The sequence below is a fragment of the Talpa europaea genome (genome assembly GCF_964194135.1).
Source record: "Talpa europaea genome assembly, chromosome: 6".
Lineage (NCBI taxonomy): Eukaryota > Metazoa > Chordata > Mammalia > Eulipotyphla > Talpidae > Talpa > Talpa europaea.
Window position 1 is genome coordinate 4,586,430 of NC_140072.1, and position 27,688 is coordinate 4,614,117.

General features: G+C 53.1%; 1 protein-coding gene across 1 annotated transcript; it reads left to right on the forward strand.

Annotated features, from left to right (window-relative positions):
• Nucleotides 1-4,815: 4,815 nt before the first annotated feature.
• TRIB2 (tribbles pseudokinase 2) lies at nucleotides 4,816-27,688 on the forward strand (the record flags this gene model as incomplete). The annotated part of the gene is made up of 3 exons (XM_084234582.1): nucleotides 4,816-5,085; nucleotides 9,730-10,022; nucleotides 27,220-27,688. 3 exons carry the CDS (start codon nucleotides 4,816-4,818, stop codon nucleotides 27,686-27,688), a joined length of 1,032 nt encoding a protein of 343 aa, XP_084090708.1.

Genomic DNA, 27,688 nt, shown 5'->3' on the forward strand with positions numbered 1-27,688 from the left:
TGACTGGCCTATAGGGCAGATTGGTTAAAACACATCTCCCTGTAATTACATCAGCCTTATTTTGATCCCACACATTTTATCATTGCTACATATTGTATTTAACTATTCCTACGACTGTAGCCTTAACAACTCCCACACTTCTTATTGATACTGTAAGTTATTTCATGTGCCATTAATGTCATTATTGCCTATGGCACGTTGAATTGCTCTCTATGGCTGAACTGCAACAGCAAGGGAAGGGTGACTATTTCTGAGAGGCAAGATCTTGCAGTAATTGCTTATGTGAGTCTTTGCTAATTCTCAACCTTTAGGAAAATTTCAGATTATATCTACTTTGTAATTCAACATTTTCAAGATATTCAAAATTCATCAAATGTCGTGTAGCTAAAAAGTGAATGAGATTCCCACCCAGATTTTTCTGATGTGGGTTTTTTTTTTTCCCCCCAACCTGATCAACGTCACTATGCATAGGTATAAAACTTACATTGCTTGAAAAATTTTCTCATTTCCCCTACAATGCAAAAGTTCCCAAAGGTCATAAATTTGGCTTCTGAGAATGGGCAGGATAGAGATCATAAAATTTCATCAGAAGTAGCAGGTAAACTATCAGTCCTGTGTGGCATCAATTACCCATTACCAGAAGTTTATCATTTTCTTAAAGATTTATTTTTATTTATGTATGAATACAAGAACTGGGGTGTAGGCCAGAGGTACAGGGGGTGAGAGGATTCACCAGAGATGGAGCAGGGAGCAGAACAGGCAGATCCACCGAAATATGCTGCCAAGGGTAGCAGCAGGCGAGGCAGGAGAGGTCTGCTGTGCCCTGTGGGTAGCTCCCTGGCTGGGGATCAAACTCATGCTGCAGTGGCTGTGGAAGCTTCACAGTGCTGAGACTTTGCCCCTGCACCACCGGGGAGGCCCCAGGTTTATCATTTTTTGATCTCTCCAGGCTACAGCCTGTCCCCTGGAAGTTCTCTTGAATACTCACTCCACCTGACCTCCATATCTGTAAAGCCCCAAACCTACCAAGTCACTTCCTGACTCCTGCTATCTGTGGCAGCCACTCCATGTCCTCCTCAGGCTACCCTAGCCGGGACCAGTCCCTCCTCATGTTGATCCCAACAGGCCTTCCACTGTCCCCAAGCTGCCAATACTGAAGTCATGGTAAATTGCTAGAAATTTCAGAACATCCCACTCCTTTGCTTTTGCACATTCTTTCTCTTTGCCTGAAATGCCAATGACAATCTCTTATTCATTTTTTTTTTTTATGACTCATAGAACATTTTCAAGGTCCATGAAGACAGGACACATATTTTTAAAATCACTGAGTCTCCAAACCCAGAGTTTGGCACATAGTAGGTTTTGATGCCTATTTGCTCTGGGTTAATTCAAGGTTGAAAAAAAAATCACATTTTCTGGGAAAACTCCCTGAAGTCCAGGAAAACTTATTTCCTCCTCCCTGCTCCTTTGATGCCGGCATGGTCTAATTGCTGCATTGTTACACAATGAAATGATGTGTCTCTGTGTCTTTCTCTGGGGCCAAGCTCGGAGCTCCTGGGTGGCAGAGACCAAATCTTACTCATACTCTGGTCCTTAACACCCAACACAGGGCTCGGCTTATAGTAAGCCTTCATAGATTTCCTGGAATTGAAAATAGAATTCTAAAGGAATCACGTGCACGGAGCAGGGTGGGGTGGAGGGGTGTTATGCTTCTCATTTTACAGTTGAAGAAACTGGGACCCAGGAGGGAAAAAAAAAAAAAAAAAGCTTGACTCAATTTTCCTTTGAAATCAGAGGCCCCTCCAGGGCTGGGACAAGATCTGCCCACCCCGGTTATTACAAAGCACTGTTGGTGGCCACCACGTGGAGGAGGGCAGGAGCTCCTTCTGGTCTCAGATCTGCAGGAGGCTGGCAGGAACATGCCAGTAGCTTCCTGGGGGACCAGAATGGATTGGGGACCCTATGTAGCAGACATGGTGATAGTCAGGGGAACACAGGCCCCCTAGGGTCAGGGACTGAGTTCTGGGCAGCATTGTGAGGAGGAGGACGGTGACATGGGCCAGAGGCTGGGAGGCTGGGGGCCACTTCTTGACGTTTTTTTCCAAATGTAACCCTGTGGTGCCTACTTCCTAAGCACTATTAATCACTGGAGAGACTCCATGGTGCATAATTATGTCACATATGTGTGGGGGGGTTGGGGGGAATTATAAATAGCTATCCTTTTCAAATGTCCTACTGTGGGCAATAAATTACATGGACTCCCCCACTAGAAAATATGCAGCCTTGCATGGAAAAAAATATCATGGGCCCCTCCCCCAGCACACTAGCAACTATGCAGCCGTGCAGGGTGCGTGCACAAGCGCGGAGACTCCTAAGTGGCTTTTAAAGTCTCCCAAGTCCCAGCTCTCTTATTTCTGAAGTTTGCCTCCCAGCCGGCTTGCTCCTGCTGCACCGGGATGTGTGAGGTCAGGCCTGTCAAGTCTCTGCCTGAGCTCCAGGGCCTTTCCTGCTTCTCCCCAAGCCAGGGGACTGGAGCCTCCCCAGGAAGTAGAGAATAATTCCGGAGTGAAACCGCAGCCCTCACTCGAGTCTCCAGAAGACATGCCTGTCAGCCCCGGCGCGTGGGCGCGCGGGTGGGGGGGCCTCGCCGACCCCAGAGGTCAGAGCCCGGCTGCGCGCGGGCCTGGAGCCAGGCTCCCGGCGGGAGGTCTGAGCGCTGAGCTTCATTTCTTTGAGCCACCCAGGCCCTGCGGGCACTGCCCTGGCAGGGGGAGAATGTGATTCCTTTTGGTCTGAGTCAAAGGTGCCTTCAGCTGGTCTTCCGCTGCAAACACCTACCGCCTAAAGTGGGGGGCTGGGTGCGCCCGAGGGGGACACCAAGGACACGCAAACGATGGCTCTTGTTAAAAGGGGAGCGGGTGTTGGCAAGAGGTAATGAAACGAATCTCTGAAACTTCCTGCAGCAGCCCAGACGCAAGCTCCTTCTTCCAAACCAGAGCCGAGCTCGGGGTTCGGGGCCACCTCTGGCCGCGGTGCCGGCGCCCCGGGGATGCCGGGCTGCCCGGGGACAGCGCGGGGAGGACAAACTGCGCACCGCGAAGTGCAGGAGGCAGCGCGAGGCCGCCCGGGGAGACCGCTAGGCAGCCGCTGCCCGGGGCGCCTATGCCCAGCGGCTGGGCAGCGGGGCGCGCGGTCCCGGGGAGCAGCGGGGCGCCCCGATCCCAGCGCCCGGGCGCGGAAGGACCCGTCTGGCCCTTCCAGCCTGGAGGAGAGGCCGGGGGGAGCGGCCGGGGCGCAGCGGCAGCGGCAGCCGCCCGCACCCGGGCGAGCGCAGGGGGCGGCGCGGGGCCCGGCCGCCCGCGCTTGATTGATGGGCGCCCCGCTCAATGAAGGGGGCCCGCGCGGGGGCGGGGCGGGGCCGGCTCCGGGCTGAGCCAGTCGCGGGGGCCGCGGGGGGAGGCGGAGGCTCGTGGAAATGTGCCGGTGACATTGAATGGGGAGCCCGGGCGCGAGCGAGGCGCGCGCGCGCACACCCGCGCACACCCGGCCCGGCTCGCCCCGAGATCCCGGCCACGTAAGTAACTATTAATACCGCGCGCCGGGCGTGCGGGAGGCTGCGCTCGGGCACCGGCCTCGGGCTCGCCGGCCACCCCTTCCCCTGCAGACCCTCGCCCCGCCGGCCGCCGAGGGCGCAAAGGAAAAAAGCATAAAAGGAGAAGAAGAAAAGCCGACAATTGTCTCCAAAGCCAACCTTGCCGGGCAGTTGGGGGTTCGGGCTGGGGACCCCGAGCGCTCGCTCGCCAGTTACCCCAGGCGCGAGCCAGGCCCCCCGCGGGACAGGAGCGCGGCGCGTTGGCCGGCCCGGGGCGCACCCCCTCTCCAGCGCCCGGAGGACCCTCGGAGCGCCCGCCGGGCAGGAGACCGCGGACCGCCCGGGTCCCCGCGCGCCCTTCTCGCCGCGGCCGGGGACGAGCGGAGCGCGAGGCCGCGGCGCCAGCATGAGCCCGCGCTGACCCGCGCCCGAGGCCGAGCCCCGGCTTTGTCCGGGTCCCTGCGCCCGGCCCGCGCCCGACTCTGCGCCCCGCTGCTGCCGTCTTTTGTTGGCAGCGCTGACCGCTCCAAGTTAAATGCTCTCTTGCAATTTTTTTGTCTGTTTGTTTAATTTTTGGAGCGCTTTGGCGAGCTTGGAAAAGCCTCAGACGCCATCTACAGTTAAAACGTAGGTAACGACCGGCTCCGGCACCCCCTCCTTCCACGCCCCCCACCCTTTCCACCAAAAAAGGGGGTGCAGCGCGGATTCCGCCTGCCGTGCGGCGCGAGCCGGGAGACCCGGGCTTCTGTCCTTTTTTCTTTTTGTTTGGCGTCTCCCGCGCTGCGCCCCAGCCGCCGCCGGGCGCTCCCCGAAGCCTGCACGCGCCCCGGCCGCGCTCGTCGCCCCGTCTGCGATTCGGAAGCCTGCGTGGGGGTCCGGCGCTGCGGCTCCCCACCTTGGCAGCGCGGCCGCGCGCCCAGATCCCCGCCGGGAGGAGAGCGCGCGAGACACAAAGTGTGGAGAGTCTGCAGACCGCCGGCCGCTGGGGGTAACAAAAGGACCCGAGTTGCTGCAGGGCGAGCACCCCCGGGAGCCGGGCTCGGACGAGGTGCCCGGCGGCGCCCATCCCGGGGCTTCCAACTCCTTCTCCGCGTCGCCCCCTTCGCGTCGCCCCCGCTCGGCCCCTGGGCACCGCGGGGCACGGGCGCGCCGGCGGCGGCTCTCGCCAGCGGCTCATCTCTCCAGCGGGTTTTTCCTGTGGGTCGTGTGCGCTCCCCACACTCATGAACATACACAGGTCCACCCCCATCACCATAGCGAGATATGGGCGAGCGCGGAACAAAACCCAGGATTTCGAGGAGCTGTCGTCGCTGAGGTCCGCCGAGCCCCACCAGAGTTTCAGCCCGAACCTCGGCTCCCCGAGCCCGCCCGAGACTCCCAACTTGTCGCATTGCGTTTCTTGCATCGGGAAATACTTATTGTTGGAGCCTCTGGAGGGAGACCACGTTTTCCGCGCCGTGCATCTGCACAGCGGGGAGCAGCTGGTGTGCAAGGTAAGGAGCCCGGGGCTCGCTGTTTGCTTTTTTTTTTGTCTTTTTAGGAAACATTTCCCTGCGCTTTGGAGAGGCCCGGGGCGGGCGGGGGTCGCCTGTCCCCGGAGCCCGGGGGAGGGAGAGTCACCGGATAATCGCCCGTGGCCTCCTCCGAGGGTTTTGTGTTTGGGTTTTTTTTTTATTATTTGTGCAGGTTGGACGAGTTGCGAAGTTTTTAGCCCTTTGCAGACAATGGGGCGCGCCGCGGCGGGGGCGTTTTGGGGAGAGCCCGGGCGGGGAGGCGGCGGGACCGCGCGGGGGCCGGGGACGCGGGCGCGCCGGGGCTGGTGGAGCGCCCCAGAGCCCGGCCGGGTCCCGCAGCCTCGGGGCGCCCCGGCCCCTCCCCTCCCAGCACCGAGCAGGGGATCCCCCGCTAATTTTAAGGCGCCGGTGACTTGGTTCGCTTCACGGCCATTGTTCTTGGCGGCGCGCAGGTGGGAAACCTTTGTTCGCAAGGTGCCCTTCGCAGGAGGCGCGCGGAGGTGTTCCCTGCGGCCGAGCGCCGGGGCCCGCGCGGGAGCGGTGCACAAAGCGCTTTCTTCTGCCTGGAGCCTTGAAAAGGGGGGCCGGGGGTGGAAATCAAAGCCGCGAGGGCACCTTTGGGTGTAGGAAATAGTGACTCCTTGGGTCTTTCTCGTCTCCAGACTTCCCCTGGCTGCCCGCCACCCGCCCCGCCCCGCCTCCCGCCCCGGCACACACCTTTGCCTGCCCCTTTTGGAGGCCAGCGTTTGGAGCCCCAAGAATTTGCAGCGCCCCTGCAGACATGGACACTTCAGTTTCCTTTTTGTCTTTGACCCTGCGCAGTGACTGGGGTGTGTGTGTGTGTCTTTGTGTGCACCCCCTGCGCTCCAGACAAGGGAATGAACTGGGGAATAGTTGCAAAGCACAAAAAAAAAAAAAAAAAAAAAGGCCGGTAGAGCTCACCGCCGCCACCCAGGAATTGGACATAGATCAAGAATTCATTGTCACTTAATTTTAGATTTGCTCGCTGTTGTTTTTTTTCGTGGGGTGGGTGGGGGGAGTGGAGACCCCTGCTGTCTTTGAAGCAGGCCCTGTGCACAGCCCTGCTGCACAGAAAGCATCGAACTTTCACCACTAACCACAGACTGCTGTGTGGACTTGCTTTCTTTCATAGGGCACTGGAGTGTTTCATTGTAAAAAATGGGTTTTGTGGATGTCTCCCGTCAGTTTTGCAATTGTTCAGTTCAGACCTCAGGGGAAAAGCAGACTCTTTAAATATCACTCTCTGCATGTACGACGAGCTTTTGGTATTTTGCATCTTCTCCAAGTGACTGGGGACCCAGAGCCACTGTGCCTGGTTAACCAAAATTCACGAGGCTATTCAGAACCAGATTGAATTCTCAGAAGATCTATGTGTTATACAATAGGGTAGTCATCCTTTGAAATGAATGAATTCCTCAGAGCTGCCACTCTCCTAGGAAATATGCACAATCACCCAGCAGTGAGTGTTTTCACTCCTTTTGCTCAACTTGGCTACAGTATTTTAATATTTTTCAAAGGCTGAAGTCCAGGAACTCTGTTGCCAAATTCTGCAAGAACATCTTGCTGTTTTTTTCTTTGTCTCAAAGCAGAGGTGATCTGGCCCCTACTCTTTCTTCCTCCCTTCAGATTCTTCAAGACATACTTCACTTTGAGCTGACCTTACAATGTCATTGGTAGACTTGCTCTCTGGCCTGGAACTGTACTTAATCTGCTGGTTTAGTTATTGCAAAGATTGAATCAGCCCTCACCAATTACTGTGTGGCTGCAAGTGGATTTAAGTGCAGTATCATTGTTCTGCTTGACAGAGGTCATCCCTTTAAGACACAGAGGCTTCTGTTTTCCTGCCTTTTTAGCAGAGGTGATGTGGGTGACTTCTTATGCAAGCATGGCTGAATACATCCTGGGAAGCTCTAAGTGGTTTTAGAAGGCTGTTTCTAGGATCTACCCTCAGATCTGTACTGTGGACTCCTTAGCTGCCTGCAAGGCTCAGTGAAATCTACACGTTAAATCAAGTTCCTTTTGATGTTTTTGAGTGTAGAGTCCATGTCTCCTAGCCCTGGGTTGATCCAAAAAAAAAAAAAAAAAATGCTCTTTGCAAAAGCAGATAAATGCAAAGATGCCAATTGATATAGAGATTTCTATAGGACACTATGTGGGGAGACAGATTTGAGGGGTGATTTAACTCAAACAATCAGGCCTGTATATTGTCTCCAGGTGCCTACTTTTAGCTAGGCAAATGAAGGAAGGGAGATTTAGGGGGGCTTTAGTTTATTGCTTTCATGGAAATGCTGGTAGCTACCATTTAGATTGACATAATTACTATCTTGGTAGAATGGGCTTTTTTTTTTTTTTTTTTTTTGCAAATGCTATTAATGATGGTCTAATCTTAGTGTCTTATCTGAACTGTCACATTATATAACTAAGGCTCCAAATTAAACATTTAAAAGAAGCTGGCAACCAGGCTGATGGCTTGATTTTGCACTTGAAGGTAATGGTTTTAAATACCAATCCAAGCCCATAAATGCCTGTTACAGCTACTAATAAAACTTTGGCTGCTGCCCATTTGGGAAAACACCAGTATTTGCTTTATTTTTCATACTCTGTCCACCATCTTGGAATTTGGTCTCTTCTGCAAAGGGGGTGGCTGCGTTTTGAAGCTGCCATCAATGTTGTCTTTTTTGGCTTTTGACTCTGTGTCCATTTAGCTTTTCAGCCGTGGGGCAGGACCACAGACTAAAGGCGCTCAGCAAAAATCACCTTTGATTTTGTTTTTGAAAAAAATGCCACTTGAAGCAGGAAGTGCATCATAAATAACCCCAACTCCCTCAGCCCTGGCGACAGAGCCCGCAGCCTGCTGCCTCAGAGCACATCACCCTCATTACATAACACGGAGTGTTTACATTAGCCTCTGCACAGCATTTATTTCTCTCTGTGAAATTTTTGAGGCTTTCCTGGGTTTCTGCTGCCTGCTGTCTGGGTGTTAAAGTTGACTCAAGCATTTCAGATTCCTAATTGAACGGACCTCTGAGGTCACCGCTCGTAGGTCATCATTTGACAGTATCACAGTGTGATTTGTGGTCTCTGGAGAGGGTGAAGTATTCATTCTTAAATTCTAGGTTATAGTGGCAGCAGCTGTGCGGCTTTCCTGCACTGCCTCATTATGGTTCATTCACAACCTTACCTTGCTTCCTCGCCGGGCTGTGAGCACCAGCCTCCTGAGCTACTTACTTTCCCTGTTTGACTCGCAGATTTTTTTTTTTTTTTCAAGCGAACTAAGAGTGATTTAACTCATGGATTCCTAAAGGGCAGCCTGTGGCTGCTGGGTGGCTTTTAGAAAGCTGAGTTGCCCACGCAAACAGAGCCAGTGCTCTATTCACAAAGGGGCACTGTCAACTCAGAGGAGACAGCTTTCAGCAGATTCTCCTGTGGGAGGCAGAACCCTCCAAAGGTTAATGACATTCTCAATCAAGGTCTTCAGTTTATGAAGAGGAGGGAGGTGCAGGGACCCCCGGGCTTTATCTGCTTCATCCACAGTCTTGGTGGGTGAGCAGGGACCGGACTTCATATTTGGACATTTTCCAGGCCAGCTTTCCTGATGGTGGATGCTTCTAGCAAAGCCCCCTCCTTCCTGCAGGCCTAGCGGAGCATCAGCCGCCCCCATTCCCAGGCACAGAGCTAAACGGCACCCAAATCCAGGCTTGGAATTTAGTGGAGGTCTGGGAATGAATGAAAGCTTTCCCTTATAACCTCAAAAATTCTCTGCCAGGTTAATTCCTTTTAGGTCTGTTACAAAAAGGTATTGAGGGTGGATTCTTTTTAAATAGCCTCCACAATGAGGTGGCATTTCACAGGCTAATTTTGATTCATAGAAAACCATTACATAACAGATTCATTGAGCTCAAGCCTGTGCAGGGAGTAGAGAAAGGAGTGTCTGCTGCCTTCCTGTTAAAGGGAAGTGTGTCCTATTCCCCGTGCTGCCGCCAGGGGCTGGGTGTGACCTGTTCTCTGAGCCTGGATTCCCACATCAATAAAATAAGGGTGCTGTGTAAGGTCACCTTTGGGCAAAGTTTAAATAATTAATCTATTAATTGCCCATCTGCTGTATCCTGGGGTACAACAGAATGTGTAGCACAAAGCATGTATACCTGCTGTTGTGCGGGGCTGATGTCCATTTTTGTGGGTGTTGGGAAGGTAGTAGGTGTGCTCAGTGGCTTGGCGTGGGTCGGTCACTTTTTCGAACTTTGTCCTTCATTCTATAAACAGGCAATGGGTGTAGAGAGAAAAAAATAATAACTTACATTAGTGTAGTGCATTCTGTCCCACACAGCAGGTTTGCCTTCATTTTCTAGTAGAATCCTCCCCAGCCTGTGAGTCAGGTATCATTTACCCACTTTACACATGGGGATGTGGAGGCCCAGAGGGACAAGTGCTTGCTCTTCCAGGCCACCGAGCTCTGGGAGGCCGGGTCAGTGAGGTCTGGGTCCAAGTTCAGCACACTCCTTGCCGCGGCGCCTGTACCTGTGGCACCTGTGCCAGGTGTGTGCCCTCTGAGATTCGGCTGTGTCAGGCCCCGCTGACGCCTGGTCTCTTATCCCGCCCTAGGTGTTTGACATCAGCTGCTACCAGGAGTCCCTGGCCCCGTGCTTTTGCCTGTCTGCACACAGCAACATCAACCAAATCACAGAGATCATCCTGGGAGAGACCAAAGCCTATGTGTTCTTCGAGCGCAGCTATGGGGACATGCATTCCTTCGTGCGCACCTGCAAGAAGCTGAGGGAGGAGGAGGCGGCCAGACTGTTCTACCAGATCGCCTCGGCCGTGGCCCACTGCCATGACGGGGGGCTGGTGCTGCGCGATCTCAAGCTGCGGAAATTCATCTTCAAGGATGAAGAAAGGTGAGTCTCGTTCCCGGCCAGACTGCGTCCTGGGGTGGGTGGCTCAGAGCTGGTGGCTGGAAAGGTTGGGGTGGGCATTTTTTGCAGCCTCTGGTCCTGGTGAGAAGAAGGAAAGCCAGAGGGGGGGGTGACTACTGGAATGTTCTAAGTGCCCTTTGAAAAATCAGTCATCAGGACTCTAAAGCTGTCATCTGATGCAGAAAGGGCAGATGCTTCGCTCTTCTGTGACCTGGTTGTGCTTTGGCGTCATGGACTCAAGGTGGCTGCATCATTTTCAATGTATTCTAAAAATCTGAACTTCAGAAGTCTCTCTGCCTGGCATGACTCACTTATAATTCAGTCGTATAGCTATTTCTTACCTGCAAAATTAGAGATTTTATTTCAAGATATATACAGAAATACAGATGTTGTATTCATAGGTAATAGGTATCTCCTAAGTATATTTCATGTGTTGTGATCACGATGCTTAGTACTCTGGGTTGCAAGGTGACTTGGCTAGTCAGTTCACCTATCAAGGAAGAGTTACAGGCCCTACGCGAAGTTATGCTCTGGGTACCATGGAAACTGGGGGCTGGGATGTCAGTTCTAATGAAGACTGGGAGAGTTAAGAAGCTTTATAAGAGAGATGATTTTGGAGCCAAGACTTGAAAGGTCTATGTTTCAGGCCCTTGGAAGGACCAGCATCCCAGGTGAGGAAACTGCCAGTGCAAACCTTGGCCACATGAGGGTCTCAGTCATTTTAGGACACAGCTGGACAGGATGCTTGGCATCTGGGTCCCCTTCATTATTCTTCCATTAAATCATTTCATTCTGCTCAGTGACCCCCGGGAGGGTCCCACCTCCTCCAGCTACTTCATTTGTGAAAACTCATCCAAGACAATTTTTGCTTTTTAAGAATGTGCTTTTTTAGAAGAGTGGAGGCAACTGATTTATATTCATCGCTGACTGTGTACCGAGAATTGTTCTAGTGTTTCTACAAACACGTTGTCACGGGTTTCTCGAGCTGCCTGGCATCCTCCTGGCCCACTAGGATTGTGGCTGACAGCGCTATTCAGGACCATCTGAGCACACGGCGAGTGCATGTTGTGCTTCCACTCAACAGACATGTCTCAAGTACCTTATCTGTGTCTGGCACGGCTCTTGCTAGCAAGACCTGACTTCTAGTTAGCTTGTTGATCCCAGTGACTGGTGATAGTTAATTTTTTTAAGATTTTTAAAAATATTATTTATTTATTTGTTTTTGCATAGAACTGGGGTGCAGGCCAGAGGTACAGGGGGTGAGAGGATTCACCAGAGACAGAGTGGGGAGCAGAACAGGTGGATCCACTGAAATCCACTGCTGAGGGGAGCAGCAGGGAGTCAGGAGAGGTCTGTTGCGCCATGTGGGTCAGCTCCCTGGCTGGGGATCGAACTCAGGCCATAGCAGTGATATTGCTGTGACTTAACCCCTCGGCCACTAGGGAGGCCCAGTTTTAGGCTGTTTTTAGAGCTGGTATCCAAACAAGCGAGATCCAGTGGAGGGCACTTTGGTTTTTTCACCTTCGGGATTTGAGCTAATTGGGGAGTAAATGTCTGGGAAGTGGTCAGGGTTAGCCAAGATAAAGGACCAGTTGTTACTTACCCCAATGGAACACATTTCATGAGTGTTTATAGCGCGGCTGAATATACGAAGCCCAGATGCCTGCTGGGTGTCCTAGACCCACAGAGGTGGGTTCACCAGTGAAGGGTGTTATCTGCCTGGGTGGCACTGACTATCCTGATTAAGGGTGACTTTTATGACACTGAAGCAGGGGGCTATCCTAAGGCCAGATGCTTCTGTCCTTGGAGCCTGGAGCCCCTAGTTCCTGGTTTTGCCTGTAATACCCGTGGCGACCTTAGATGGGGTCATGACCCAGCCTTGTGTTCCTCATCCTTACTGTCCTGGCTCTGTTCTATTGACTAAGGCTTTTCTGAATTATAACATTCAGGTGTGTGCTTTGAGTACTCTCATTTGGAAGATAAATATGCACCCAGCCCCCCATCAAAATTACCCACTTGGCTTTTCTGTGGTCCAGCTTCTGGGTGCTCGAATAACTACAAACTATAAAAATGAGAGGTCATAGGTGGTGACCTCTCTGACGTCCTCCTACACACTTATCACTTAATTCATTAACCTCAGTCTCTCCACTGACTGGAAAGGAATCCTCTCACGCCCATTTTGTAGATGAGGACGCTCAGGCACAGCTTGGTAATACCTCAGATGTTAGGAAGGAGCAGAAGGGAGGGTGTATTTCCCATGAAATGAGTCCTAAGAAATGTCTTTGCTTGGGGCGGGGGCGGGTGTGAGGACAGCGGATGCTCTTGCCAAGTGCTCGGTGGTTCTGAGCATTTTGATTGTGTCTTTTCAGAGAAGAATTCAGGGCTGGTAGGTCCAGGAACAGCTCTGCCCCGGTAATGCCTGTTTGTGGGGTGGACCAAAGGATGTGTGAGAGTACCAGGGGTCGGGTGGACGCCCCTGGGTTGAAGAAGGTGGAAGCAGGAGGGGGTGCTGGAGGGGCCGAGGGTCCCTGCTTCCATTCCCTGGCTCTGCTCCCCGGAAGCAGATCCCAGGAAGGAGGAGGGTCCCCAGGGCCCACAGCACCAGAGTTATATTTGACTTTTATGAGAGATCGTGACCTTTTCAGAAACGAAGAGATGTAGATGTGAGGCCAGAACACGTCACTCTAGCCAGCATGTCCGTGCTCAAGCCTTTGCACGTCCAAGAGGTTTTCCTTCTGAAAATGAAAATGTCAGTGATGTGTAGCAACCACTCATCATGTGATTGGACTCTGAGCACCGGAGTCCATGCGTGTCACCCGCTTCCCCAGGGACCAGCTGGCTGGTGAGCTGCTGGGCCACAGGAGGTAAGTGACCTTGCTCAAGGTCACACAGCTTGGAAACCTATCAATTCACTCCAGCACTTTCTCTGCCAAAGTTCCAGTGAACGGACCGTCCCCAGATGTGCCAGGTGTCTCTGGGCGGCTCTGAGAAGTTGCTTCCCCTTGCAAGGATGTGGTGAATGTTCCCCCCAAATTCCTAGGTGAGAGGAACTTTCTTCCACCCAGCTATTGATTTTTTGCCAGGTTATCTTTTTCCTTGAGCATTTATTTGACTGTAAATTGTGAGGCCCTGGTTTTATCACTCAGAATTCTCCTTCCGCCCTCTGCTCCCCTCTGCCAGTGAGTTTCTGGCACAGTCCCTGGCTCTGGCCTGCTCAGTGGCCTCTGTACAGCACTTCGTGGTCACCCTCATGTCCATCCCCATGCACAGGAGCCCATGGACAGGTATTTCAGGAAGACCAGTGCTTCCTCCTTGTAGCGGCAGTGTAAGGGCAGGACGGGACCACTGAGCAGGTTCTCTGATCCCATGCAGACCGGGTCAAGGAGGAGTCAGAGTTTTCAGTGGTTTTGCAGGTTTTTATTGGGGTTCAGCGGGTACGTGGCAGGCAGGGGTGCTGGGGGGCTGGGAGGCCTGCCAGCCTCCCAGCCCCCAGCAAATCTTCACTCTATCTGGGCTCTCCGGCCTTCTCTGCTTCTGCTTTGGGCTTTTTCTCTTTCGGCTTCTACCGGCATCCCCGTGACACCGCCCTTAAAAACACAGTCTTAGCACAGGTGCACCCACTTTAGGTGCCCGCCCTCAGGCATGCATTCAGGATCACAGGGTTCCCTCATCTATCCTGATGGCAGGAGGGCAGAGAAGCCTGATTTTTTACCTTACCCTACAGGCAGGAAGACACGGAGCAGGATCTCTGTGACCTGAGCAGACAGGGTAAAGGAGTCCTGTTGTCCTTGGTGGCTTTTCAGGCTCTTATTGGGATTTACCAGGTACACAGCAGGCAGGGGTGCTGGGGGGCACCCAGCAAGTCTTCACTCTGTCTGGGCTCTCCGGCCTTCTCTGGTGGTCTACACTTCTCTCGTGGCTCTGCTCCTTCTGGTAGTTCTGTTCTTCTGGCGTCGCCATGACTCCGCCCTTAAAAAGCACAGTCTCAGCCCAGGTGAATCCCATCTACATGTGCCCACACCCTGCTCCAGGTGCCGCCATCAGGCATGCATTCGGGACCGCAGGGTTCCCTCATCTATCCTGATGACGGGAGGGCAGAAAAGCCTGATGCTTTTTTAGCTTACCCTACAGTCCTCTTCTGATGATGCCCAAGGTATGCGGCTCAGTGTGTGGAGCTGGAAGGGCTTTGGGGTCGAGAAGCCGAAGCGGTGAGGTCTGGGTCTGTCCTGGCTCCTTAGGCAGGGGAAGCAACGGGTGAGCACGGAAGAGACTTCTGGAAGTGCTGCTCACTGAGCTTCCGGTCCAGACAGCTGCACGTCAGCCTTCTCCCCCACGGGGCTGCTTCTCCTTTGATGCTCGGGAAAGGGATTGAAATTGGCTGCTCCCCACCTGGTCCAGAATGTGACCTGCCTGTGCTGTGGGCTCACACCTGCTCTCTCTCACCTCTGGGCTGTCCGGAACCCCAAATCCATATCTGCGGGGACTCGTGGGACTGCCAGCACTGTAAGTACAGCTTCGCACTGGCGCCTTTCAGTTATGACACCCAGTGACACCCCACTCCTGTGAGGATCCCACGTGACGTGCCTCCCGCCTGGGAATTAGCGGCACCTTCCGTTCTTTCTGCTTCTGCTACTCGCTTTAATTTTGTTTTAGCTGCAAATTCAGACTCTGCCACTGGGGATAAGTCAGGTAAGATTTCTCAGCTGCAGTTTCCTGAGAGAAGAAATGCTAACAGCATCACTGTAGCCGAGGGGGTGGCGAGGGCTGGGGATGCGGGCAGCATGTGGCCCCTTTCTCAGCCAAGTCCATGGGTGAGTCCGTTCTGTGGAACGGCGACCCTGCATCGGTGCTGGGGTGGGTGCAAGGTCATCCTGGAGCACAGACTTAAGGTGCATGAAATATATGTGAGGAAGGGACTCTAGGGACACCAGGCATTTGAGGGACCCGGCCTGGGGCCTCCCCACACTGTCCCCACCCCGCTCCGCTACTTCTCTGTCCCCTGGGATGCTTCTGCAGGGCCCAGCCTCGGTCCTATTGTTTGCACTAATGAAAGGGAAAAACCTAAATCCCACAGGTCCTGAGCAGCATTTTGAGGAAGTTAAGCTCCGACCCTAAGTCACGCTGACATACCCTCACCTCACGTCTCTACAGTGAGGTCCCAGATGGCCCTGGGAGTGGGGGTGGGTTGGGGCCCTGAATTGGGTAGCGGGCAATGCCCAAACCCCAAAAGCTGGGCCCACTCCCCAGCCCTATCTTCGTGGCACCGGAGTGATGCTGTGCCTGGGCGCTCGTCCCGGATGCCGGGCTTCCACCTGAGCCAAGGGGAGGGCAGCGCTGGGGAGAACCGTTTACTCCTGAGAATAGGCAGAGGCTACTCCTACACTCAGCTTACCCTGGCCTAGTCCCCTCTCCTGCCCAGATTGCTCCATCTGCAATGTGGAAATAGCAAGAAGACTTGCCTCATAATGGGCGCCCATGCTAGTAAGCACCCAGCTTGGCACCGCATTAGTAGGGCCCGGTGTGGCCTCCTGGGCCCTGGCCAGCTTGCTGGGTAAGGGTGTGAAGCGCCCTCAGGCTGCTGCACTGCAGAGCAGCAGACACCCTGGGGCTGCAGACCCCCTGCTTAAAGAAAGTGCCTTGTTGGAGCAGCAGCCCTGCCCAGGGCTTCTTGATAGCTCTTCCCCTTGGAACAAAGCCCCCCGCCCTCCCCACCCCTCATCATGGTTCAGTGTTGACATTTCATTGCACAAAAATACCCCAAGTGAACTGAGCAACTTGCCTCTGTATGTGTTTCTTCTTTGGTGAAAAGATCTTTATCTCTTGACGTCATAGGTTTCATTTCCTCTGCTTTGTGGAAGCTGAGCGGTGCCTGCTGCTGCAGGAGAGGAGCTGGGAGTCTTTGTAGGGACCCGGTGCCCTGGGGAGTTCAGTGTAATGAATGCCATCTGCCCGGGCACAGACCCGTGTTCCCCACGGGGCGGGAGTGTCTTCCCCTCCCTCTGCCACTCACTGAGGTCAGGGCTCTTGCGAAGGTGTTTGCACCTGTGTTGGCTCTTCCCTTTGCGCTGCAAGCCGTTCCTGCCTCTCTGGAGGCATCAGACCTAACCAAGTGCAGTGGGCAGGCCCAGGAACCCTAGAGGTGCGATTTTGCTTTCCTTTCATTAATAGCCATTTATGTTATTTTAAGCTGTGGCTCGTTGTATTTTAGGAAAACACCTCTTTGCTTTGAAGGAGACAGTTCCTGAAATGCCCTCATTTCTTTGAGATCCCTTTCATGTACTGCTGGTACTGCAGGCACAGCCCACCCCAGGGGAGTGCTCACCCCCCAATTCTTGCCAGGATGGTGTATGTATGACCCCCTCCCACTCACAGTGCGTCTCCCCTCTGTTTTATTTCTTTTTTTAAAAGATTTATTTTTTATTGATCTATGCGTACAAGAACTGCGGTACAGGCCAGAGGTGTGGGGGGTGAGAAGATTCATCAGAGACAGAGTTGGGGGCAGAACAGGAGGATCTACTGAAATACACTGCCGAGGGGGGCAGTAGGAGAGGTCTGCTGTACCATGTGGGTCAGCTCCCTGGCCGGGGATGGAATTCGTGCTGTAGTGGCTGCAGATAGCTTCATAGTGCTGCGACTTCATGCCATGCACCACCGGGGAGGCCCCTCCCCTCTGTTTTATTTTATTTTTAAAGATTTATTTATTTATACATGCACTGGGTACAGCCAGAAGCGCGGGAGGGTGAGAGAATTCACCAGAGCCAGAGGGGAGAGCAGAGCAGGCAGACTGACAAGGTACGCTGCTGAGGGGAGCAGCGGGCGGCAGGAGAGGTCTGTGTGCCATGTGGGACCCTCGCCCGATGGCCGGGAATCAAACCGGGGATCGAACCGGCGCTGCAGAGGCTGCTGGCAGCTTTGCAACCCAGCGCTCAACTGCTGTGCCACCGGGGAGGCCCCCTCCCCTCTGTTGTAATTGTGCATGTATCTAGACTGTTTTCCTCTCCTGCTGGGCTGGAAGCTTCTTGGGGGCAGAGGCTGTCATCTGCTCACTGCTCCCAGGCCATGGTGGACCTTGCACGAATGACCTAGCTCTTCAGAGTGGACTGTAAGGGCAGATGAGAGAGGCAGGCGTAAGAACACCGCCTTGGCACTAGGTGGTGCCCAGAAAGGAAGCCCTGAAGACATCATGTCTCTCCCACCTAGACACGTTTCAAGACTTTCCAAGTTTCACATCGAGTGAGAAGTGCACCCAACCTTTCCATTTTGATTTCAAGAATTTTGCAGAGTGACGTTATTTAAGACCCCCTCAGCAGTGTCTAAAGGGCGAGTGGTTTTGTCTATGAAGGAGTCTTGAATCACAGCGAGCAGGGAGGACATCCTAGGGGTTCTGTGTGCATAGAAACAGACTAGACTGTAGGTATCTCTGCAGGATGTCTGCTGGGCTGTTTACTATTAATATTTATGTGTAATAAATACGCTGATGGCTGCAGTGGGACCCTGAGCCCAAAGGGAGCAGCGTAAGATTTTTGATTCCTCCATTTAGCCGTCTGGCCTTGACCTTCCTTCTCGGATGTGGATTGGAGAGAATCAGCCTGGCGCGTCCAGCACAGTGCATCCACCCTGGTGCCCTCCCTGGACTTAAAGAAGTGGGTGTCAGGCTGCTGTGGCGCCCCAGCTGATAAGCTCAGCCTCCTGTCAGCCCCAGTCCATCCATTTCTTTGTCCAACAAATAGTCGTTGAGCACATGTTCTGTGTCAGTGCTTTTCCAGGGGGACAGAACAGTGCCAGCCCAAGGGAGACGGAAGGCCAGCCCGCAGGGACTTGTGTTCGGTGAAATAGCATCCAGGGTCTGCCATGGACCAGCCTGATCTCAGTGAGACACTTAACTCCCGTAATTCTAATCACTACTATATTTTTTTATTTATTTATTTTTAGAGATTGATTTATTTATTTATACAAGCACTGGGTACAGTCAGAAGCGCGGGAGGGTGAGAGAATTCACCAGAGCCATAGCTGGGAGCAGAACAGGCAGAAGGACCGAGGTACACTGCTGAGGGGAGCAGTGGGTGGCAGGAGAGGTCTGCGCGCCATGTGGGACGCTTGCTCGTCGGTCGGGGATCGAACAGGCACTGCAGAGGCTGTGGGCAGCTTTGCACCCAGCGCTCAACTGCTGCGCCACTGGGGAGGCCCTACTACTATATTTAAATCTACCAATTTAAACCCAATAAGTAAGTCACTGTTGTTACAACCGTGTTACAGTTGAGGGTCTTAGAACTAATCGGTGGCGGGCCTGGGGTGTGTGCCCAGGAGACCTGACTATCTTGAAATTGTTGATGAAGCACCTGCCATGCACAACTCAGTGCTGGTGTTGCAGGGCAGGGAGGGGAGGCACCCTGTTACACTAGTGTAAGAACTCACAGTGGAGGTGTAAGAATTGATTCTGGAGAGTACTTGCCTGATGGGAATATTTTTCTGAGGCTCTAGTCTGGGGGCAGGAGGAGCAGAATTCCAGCAGAGAATGGGTGTGCCAGGGAGGAGGTGGGCTCCATCACAGGGCCGGTTTGAGTGATGGGGTAGGGAAGGAGAAGGGGCCAGAAGGTGTAACAAAGGTGAGAGAGTGTCTGGGGAGGACTTGCTGCTGCAGGGTACAGGGGGGCAGACATGAGGCCTAGCACTTTGTATACATGTCTGTGACCTCAAATTTGACCCAAAATCCAGAAAGTGCCACTGAAGAGTTTTTCTAGACAGGGCAGGACAGGGTCAGCTTGTATCCTAGAAGCGCTCTGTGGCTGAGGAGGGACATCTACTCCAGGACAGAGGAGGCTGGAACCAAGGGGAGGCAGTGGGATTGGGGGCGGGGGTGGAAGGGGGGATTTATGCTTAACAGCTTTATCTTTAAAGATACAGATGCAGAAAGGGGTGGGGGTGCATGTTCTTCCTGTGGCGTGTTAGTGGCAGGACCAAAACAGAGCCAGGGTTTTCAAATCCCCTGAATGCTTCAGGGAGTGACTTGGGCCATCTCGGGGAGCCCCAGCCCAGGAGCATCCGTCTGGCCCAGTGTGGACAGACAGCTTCCAGGGCCCCCTGGTTGGTGGGGGACCTGGCCTGAGCTCTGCTCTTCCCTCGCCAGTGGTGTACGGATAGGAATGTTCTGGAACCGTAGTCAGCCTCCGCAGTCAGTCAGCAGTAGGTTACAGCAGTAACCTTGGCGGAATCAGGACTGGGTGGGCCCTCGGGGCAGGGCTGTCCAGCAGAACAGTAGGTTACCTTCGGAAGCATTTCTGCAAGGCTGACTTGATTGATTGGAGTCGGGGGATCCTCTGGAGCCAGGTCTAAATGCAGGGGAGGCGAGGGGGATGGGGTATGGATGGGGAGGCAGAGCCGCATCCCAGTTCTAGGGTTTCCCTGTCTGTTCCTATGGAGACGGCGCTGCTCTCCTGCGGTGCCTTCCCGCCAAGGCGTCTGAGGTGGAATGGCTTCCCCTTCTCCCAGCGGCCTCGATGAGTCAGGCACGGATGTGCATCTGCACGCAGGCAGCACAGACCTTTCCAGGCTGGGGGCCGCTGCTGGGGGAAGCAGCCAGAGAATCCCCTGGTGCCGGAGCTGGACCGGGCTTCTCCCGCTAGCCGCGCCGTCTCCTTCACAAGTTGCTCCGTCTTTCTAAGCCGCTGTTCTCCCCATAACAAGCCGAGGCTGAGACCCTCATCACCCGGATTGTGGCAAGGTAATGAGAGGAGCGCTCCTTGCGGGAGTCCTGAGCCCCTCTCCTTGGGCCCCCAAACAGTCTGTTGTGACCCCACGCTCAGTGTGTGCCCTGCTGGTTTCTACCAGCTGCCTGCCTGCCTGCAGCCTGACCAGCCTGAGCCAGGAGCTGGGTGTGTTTGTGTCTGGAGGGCCCAGGGCATCCGTGGCTGTCAGAGCTGACCTTCAGGTAACTGTGCGTGCAGGACAGAATGAGAGGAGCCACGGTCACTGGCAGTCTGGGATGGCCAGGGCAGGATAACGTGGCCCCCTGAGGCTGGGGCGACTCTTCCCTGGCCCCACCAGCCGTGGCCCAGGTGGGACTCCAGCTTGTACAAGGGCAGCTCGCAGGAGCGCAGGGCCAGGCCAGGCCTGGCTGCCGCTGACCTTGCTCGCTTGACCCTTTGCCTGCTGGGACCCGCCCCACGGGACACCGTCAGTGACTTCTCGGTTTCCACTGACCTCGGGCCACCGGACTTCCCGTCCCGGCCAGGCCCACATCTTCTGGCTGAACTCCCGGTGGGGCCCCGCCCCGGCCCACCCTGTCCTGATCTCTTCCTGCTGTGGTTAGAGGTTTAAAGCAAAGCATGATTTGCTGGTGTAGCTGTTTTGATATTTTGGAGGGAGCTCTCCATTTGGTGAGCGCAGTTCTGGGGTGGAACCCTGGCCCCCGGCTCCGCCAGCTCGCGGAGCGCTCCGGACAAGTCCCGTCTGCCTCTGTGCCTCAGTTTCTTCGTCTAGTAAGTGGGCGGGTGCAGTCACCTGTATCCATGTCACCAGCTCAGTAGAGCACATGTGGCGTGGGCAGACTTGTGTCTGTAAACCCAGGGCCTCCCTTTAGAAGTTTCTCTGTTTCTCACATTAAGTTAAATCTGTGACATCGGTGCCAGGGTGTCGTTCAGAGAGCGTCAGAATCCTCTCGACATGGGCTCCATCTCTGTGTTTTCACTCCCCCTTCCTAGGACGCTCACTTCTGTTTGCCTCAGTTTCCTTCTTTTTCGGGAAGTCTGTACACACCTTTCTGTTGTGTTAGAGGCTGGGCTGGGCATTTAGTAGCTGCTACATTCCTCGTGGCTTTTGTTGTTACTCTACAGTATTATGATTATGTGGATGTCAGGTAAGAAATGTTGCCATTTCTATAGCTAAAGTTGTTGTTGTTGTTGTTGTTTGTATGCCGCAGACTTTATTTTTCAACCTTTTAGCTGAATCAATTCTCTTTAACAAATCTTTACAAAATGCTAAGACATCAAGGGGCATCTAGCTAAAGATTGAAAGGAAACTTAAAATCCTGCAGGAATTTAGAAGCTAGAAGAGTCCCCTGGAGACCATGCAACTATTTGTTCTCTTTCTTCAGAGGGAAACTGAGTCTGAGGGAGCCTGTGGTCTCACCTCTTACTTAGACTTCGTGGCCCACAGGGCGAGGATGCCACTCCTGCCCCTGATGAGGGTGGGTGGGTTGTCATCATGCTGCGAGGCCCCTGGGCGTGTGGTGGCTTCACAGAGGGAGGCTGGAGTGGAGCCAGTCCTGCTGTCCCTGGCTTTCTCTCCTGGCCCCACATCCCATGACACGGGCCTGGCGAGGGGCTGAGCCAGCCGTGAGCACACAAGCTGCCCCCAGTGGAGTCTGTTCATTCACAGGTGGAAAGCAGAGCAGGCTGTGCTGCAGGCCAGGGACAGGTTGCAAAATACCCACAGGGATGCAGCTTCTGGGCCAAATTAGTCCAGCTTCCACCTCCTGGCTCGCTGTTCTGAGAAGCTGCAGGAGATAACCACCATCATTTACAGCTTCTTGGTGAGAAAAGTCTCCACCTGCCCCTGACTTGTCACTTCCAGCAATCTCTAATACCACCACCTCCATGAAGCCCATTCCGATTACCTCAGGACTGAATAAAGTGAGCAGGAGTGAGCTGGGCACATAGCTGGAGGAAGAACATTCCAGACAGAGGGAAAAACAATTGCCAAGGGCCTGGAAGACACATGGTCACAGAAATCACCTCCACTTGCATCCGCTTGAGGCTGGTGTTTCTTCATCCTTGCTCATCTGTCTGGTTGGGGGGTGGAGGTCTTAATAAGATCAATGAGAATGTCCACCATTTTGTATAGCTCTATTGTGCTAGGCTCTGTGACAGGTGCTGCACTTACCCTGTTTCATTTAGTCCTCACAGAACCTGAGAAGATGGCTGTCCTGTCACGTCTGTTCCCCCACGCCATTCCGGGTGCCTGGATAACGAGTGGGGCATTTGAATGATTGGGGCCACTGAGGCTTTGATTTTTTTTTTTTTTAATAAAAATTGATTTCTTTGCCTAGAAAATTCATAATCCCTGGACTGTTAAGGGGACATTGCAAGGGGAAAGACCATTCATTTCCTCTCCTCCTGACACACCCATGCCCCGCCGGGGCCCCTGCACAGCCACAGAGGAGAGGGCGGCCAGGCCATGGTCCTCTTTTCCCAGGGGAGGGAGCCCTGCCCTGAGCTTATCCCTGGGGACCTGCCTGCAACTCCAGCTGCCTGTCTGACCTCCCTCAGGTCCCCAGGGATGTGCTGTGCCCTCCCTGCCCCCAGGGTCCTTGCCTGAGGAAGCAGTCTGGTGCTGGCCTTGACCCCTGCAGTGATGTAAACAAGCTCAGGATGTTCTGAGAGCAAACCCTGCACATCCTCCCTAGCTCTTTCTTTAGATGCTTTTCCCCTCCTTCTGTCCCTGGCCAGGGATGCATAAACTCCTAAGCTGAAGCAGGCTCCTGCCCCCCAAACCCACTCCCTGACCTTGGGCCACATGTGCACCCTATTTTGATGAAACCTAGTTGACCGAGACACCCTGGGTGTGGTTTCCTCCTTGGGTGCTTGGGTGGGTGGGGCGGGCCTGAGGCTGGCTGCTCACAGCCTGCAGCGGACAGTGCTCCCTGCACCAGTCCCGGGAGCTGAGTCCCCTGGCTTGTGAGCTGCTCGCCCTCGCTGATCCTTAGCCTCAGCATCCGCGCAACAGAAGACCGATTCCTGCTTCGGACATAGGCCTTACAGACTTGAAAGAGAAAATAGTCTATAAATACCTAGCACAGGGGCAACAGCGGTGATGTATTCGGTGCTCAGTAATTTTCAAAGTCAGAGTTTGAACACAGGTTTCTGACTTCAAGGCTCGAGCCGGCCTGGCTCCTGGGTGGCCGCCCACTGAGGCTGAGGGGTGTGAGCAGCTCCAGCCCCGCCTGCTGGCAGCCCCGCCTCTGGGGGAGAAGGAGGCCAAACCCAGACAGATCAGCTGAGAGGCAGGCAGGTGGGCGGGGTCTCTGCCTTTCACCCTGGCATGCACCAAGTGTTTGCACAGCTACCCAGTCCTGTCTTGGGGTTGGGGGGAGAGGTGAACTTTGCAAGGGGGGGTCATTAACCATTTTTAAGGCACTTTTCAAGGATCCAGTGCAGAGGAGTTGGGAGGAAAGTGCCGTCACCCTACCTGCAGGTGGTTGGTGGCTGTAGTTAGCAGGTTGAAGGACAAAGTCAGAGATTAGGATTGTGACCTGGAAGGGATAAGAATGAAAAGGGACTTTAGATTGGCTTAGCATAGAGAATGAAGTCTGTCCCCGAAAGGGCCAAGCCAGTCGTAGTTCAAGTCCCTAAAACCACGTCTGTCGCCCACCCTCAAGCGCATTGCAATTTACAAAGCCTGTTCTCCGTGGCTCCTACGCGTGACCTCCTGGCCAGGTCTGCAAGCTGGGGTCATTGTTCTCTAAAGGGCGAGCATCCTGAAACCCCAAGAGTGTAGCAGTGTTCTGGGTTGGGTGTCTGCCCTGCGCTGGGAACTAGCCTGGGTGCCGGGGCTACACCAGTGATGTGATCAGCTTCTCTTCACAGCCTGACCTCTGCCACCTCCCACTAGCTCTTGCATGTGGGGAATGAGGCTGTCACCCTGAAATGACCCCAGGAATCACACAGACCACCCAACGGTGGACGGGGCCTCTTGGGGATGGAAGGATCCCTTTATGTGGGATGCTCAGGGAAGATCTCTTTACTAAAGTTCTTGGCAGCAGAGCCCTGAAGGAGGGGAGCAGGGGTGAGATGGGGAGGTCATGCTGTTCTGAGCTGGGGTGTTGGGACAACCTGTGGTCAGTCCTCCTACTTGAGAAACCACGAAGAGGCTGCAACAGAGTCCGGGAGTGGGGCTACAGATGTGGTTGAGCGGCGAGGGATTCAGTCTGCCTCCTTGGGGAACGCAGAGCCCCCACATGGCTGAGCTGAGGCTCCCTACAGGGGATTGGCAGAGGGACCCAGCCCCAAACATTATCCTCAGATTCCAGGTCCTTGTTCGATCCCTTGGTTCCCCAACCTTGTCTCACATCTGGGAGGGCTCAACTTTATTATTATTTTCACTGTACCAATTCCCATGGCTGCTCTGCTGCCCAGACGGTGAACTTGGAAGTGGAGAGTCTGGCCAGGCAGGAGCTGCAGACAGCACCCACCGTGCCTGCAGGTAGCTGCCACCCCTCCGCTCCTGGGGTGTCACTGCCTCACCGCCAGTCTCAGACTGTCAAGGAGGCTGGTGTGATTAGCGCCACCTGCCATTTTCAATTGGCAAAAGCCAAAGGAGGATTTCTTTTTAATCAGTTGAATTCCAGATTAGTGCTTCTAGCTCCTTCCTGTTTTTATAGAGCATTTGCTATAAAGAGAGGAGAATGTGTGTATATAGAAAATGGGTGTGTATAGAAAACATACAGAAAGTGGTTGAGCCAGTAGAGAAGATGTGTTGCTATATTTTATAGAATCCAAAGATATTAAAAGTGGCAGAAGAGCAAAGCCTTTCATTCAGCTGCAGCACAGCAACGTGGATGTCCTTCATGCCTCTGGACTGTACACTTAAACATTAAATCGATTTTAAGTCATGTTAATTTTGCCACAGCAACAAAAATAAAACTTAAAAGAAAAGGCCTCCTTATCCAAAGACAGCGAGACACAGGGAGGTTGGGTGACTCATGTGTAGCTACACAGCAGGTCAGATGCAGTGTGACCGAGAAGTCACTTTCCTACCCCTCCCTGTCTAGCACCTTTTCTAGAGCCTACAAACATTTCTTTCTTTTTGAGTGTTATCTCAAATGCATTGTCTTTTATTTCCTTGGGAAGACTATATCTCTTTTTCTTCCACTCTTAAATTCCGACAGTGCAAAGTCAGAGTCCTTTGTGAATACAGATTTTAGATCCATTTTTGCTATATGTCCCCAGTGATGGATTTTCCACCTGTTTTGCTTTGTTCTTCAATGTTTTGAACTAGCACTCTGCTAGGTACTGGAAATAAAAAGGCATCTCATTCAGGAATTATTCAGGAGGAAATGTGCCTGCATTTCGAGTTTTAATTCCTGGATTTAGTCGGGCTGTGTAATGGAACTGCCATCAGCTGTTGTCCTGCTGCGTCAAGTTTCTTCATGTTGAGATCAAGAGAATGTCTTTGCCTCTGGCCATAGGAGTAGTTGGGAATGATCAGCCTAAAGCTAAGCCCTTTCCTTTAGAAACTTACAGGTATTATTAAAACTGTGGAGGAGTGAACCCTTTTCTTGTATGTGTTATCTAGAGTCTCTGGTTCACATATATTTCTTGTTCATTGGTGGGAATGAGTAGAAGGAAGTAATTATTTTTCGGTCTTTGAAATCCCTGCATCCAAAATGAGATTTGAGAATCAGCCTAGTAGTCTGTCGTAATTTGGGCTTCCGGTCACTCTCCTTTGGTTAACTTGAGCCTCCCTTCCCTTTTGGCTCTCTGTGGGGATAGCACTGAAAGGCCAGTTGGAAGAGAAAGAGGCAGGGTCACAATCCCTAACTTAGGACTAAGGCCAAATCGTGGTTTTTCCCAGCACATTCCTGTTCTCCACTCATTAGCTCATCCTCCACCTCAGGACATGGGGTGGATGCTTTGGTGTGTGCTTCTGAGATGAAGGACCCAACTGATGTGAGTGATTTGGACTTTGTGGGTACTCACTGTGAGGTCCTGACCCCCAACTCCTACACCTCCTCCTGTCCCATGCCACTTTCCTGCCAAACCTTCTGTCAGTGTGATGCTGTGGGATTAGCTGGATCCATGGGGCCTGAGAATGCCTGGAGCTCCTCCCCATGGGAGTGTTCTGCCAGGAGAGGAGCAGGAGGAGGATTTCAGTTTCAAAGGCTGAAAGGGCAGCGATTGCTAACTTTCCACTCAAAGACCAGCAGCGCAGGGGATTCCCAGGAGGCTCCTGGGCTAAGGAGAGAACACTTAGCCTGGAGCTTGGGGCTAAGTCTTCAGTCTTGATTACTGAACTTGGAACTCCTGATTCTCAACTTGGTTTACTAGGAATTTATAATTCTAAGAATTCACCTCTCTTCCAAAAGTATTTAGTGAATATTTGTTTTATACCCAATGATGATATCCACCCTGCCATGAAAAGCTGAGTGCTAGGTTCCAGGGACTCATTTAATTTGGAATTTTTTGGCTGTTTTCCTCCCAGAGCACCCAACAGAGTCCTGTACATTCATCAGCCAGAACAGTCATACTTAAAATGGCATGGAGAAGACTGGGAACAATGTGATGCGTTGGAGGATGACCTTGGGCTTGTGCCACTATTTACATACACATACACACACACACACACACACACACTCTCCTTCATGCACACAAACACGTCCATACACCAAGGTGCCCACATGAGAAATCAGAATCTGAGATGTGTTGGCACAGTTGGAGGAAACAAGTAATCTAATAAGTTTCACCTCAAGGGTCAGGCCCTGGGAGTGTGATGGCCAGGACAGGAGGCAACTTGAACAGGAAGTCTCAGTGAGAACTGGGTTACTTATGAGGATGTCTGCCTAAAAAGGACAAGGTGCTGAGAGTCCACTCTCGAGGGAACAGTCCGGGACTTCTCCTTTGTCGTAAAGAGGCAGATTGGTAGAGTGGAAGGAGTAACAGTGTTGACTTGGGAAGATGCAGAGTCAAGAGTCCTTTATTTTCCAGCTAAAAGACTCTGGGAAAGTTTACTTTTTTTGAGCCTCGATGTTTGGATCTGTACAACAGGATAGTAAAATCCTCCATGTTTAACAAAAGTGCTGTTGTTGACTAGGTTTGAGTTCAAGTCCTGTGAGCCCCTGTCATGACTCAGCTGTGAGCTTGAGAAAAATGACTTAATCTCTTGTCACTAAAAGGGGCTGATAGTGATGTGATGTGACTTGCTTCCAGGCTGAAGGTGCGAGTCCCTTGCTAAGTTATGAGCTTCTCGAGGAGGTCTGTTCCCTCCTGAGTCCGTGGTCGTGGAGTAGCCACTGACATCCAGGAGGTGCTCATGCAGTAATCTTTGGTTGGCTGAGTGAACAAATGAGTGAGTGAATGAATGAGACTCACAGCAGGAGTTGGATCTTAGGAGCTACGTTAGAGCAGGAAGAGTCACGTGTCTTCAAGCACCCTCGGGAACTCACGTTTTCCTGCTTTTCTTGCAGGACTCGGGTCAAGCTGGAGAGCCTGGAAGACGCCTACATTCTGCGGGGAGACGATGACTCCCTCTCCGACAAGCACGGCTGCCCCGCGTACGTGAGCCCCGAGATCTTGAACACCAGTGGCAGCTACTCGGGCAAAGCCGCCGACGTGTGGAGCTTGGGCGTGATGCTCTACACCATGTTGGTAGGCCGGTACCCTTTCCATGACATTGAGCCCAGTTCCCTCTTCAGCAAGATCCGGCGTGGCCAGTTCAACATTCCCGAGACTCTGTCACCCAAGGCCAAGTGCCTCATCCGCAGCATCCTGCGGCGGGAGCCCTCAGAGCGGCTGACCTCCCAGGAAATTCTGGACCACCCTTGGTTTTCTACAGATTTTAGCGTCTCAAATTCAGGATATGGTGCTAAGGAGGCGTCGGATCAGCTGGTGCCGGATGTCAACATGGAAGAAAACTTGGACCCTTTCTTTAACTGA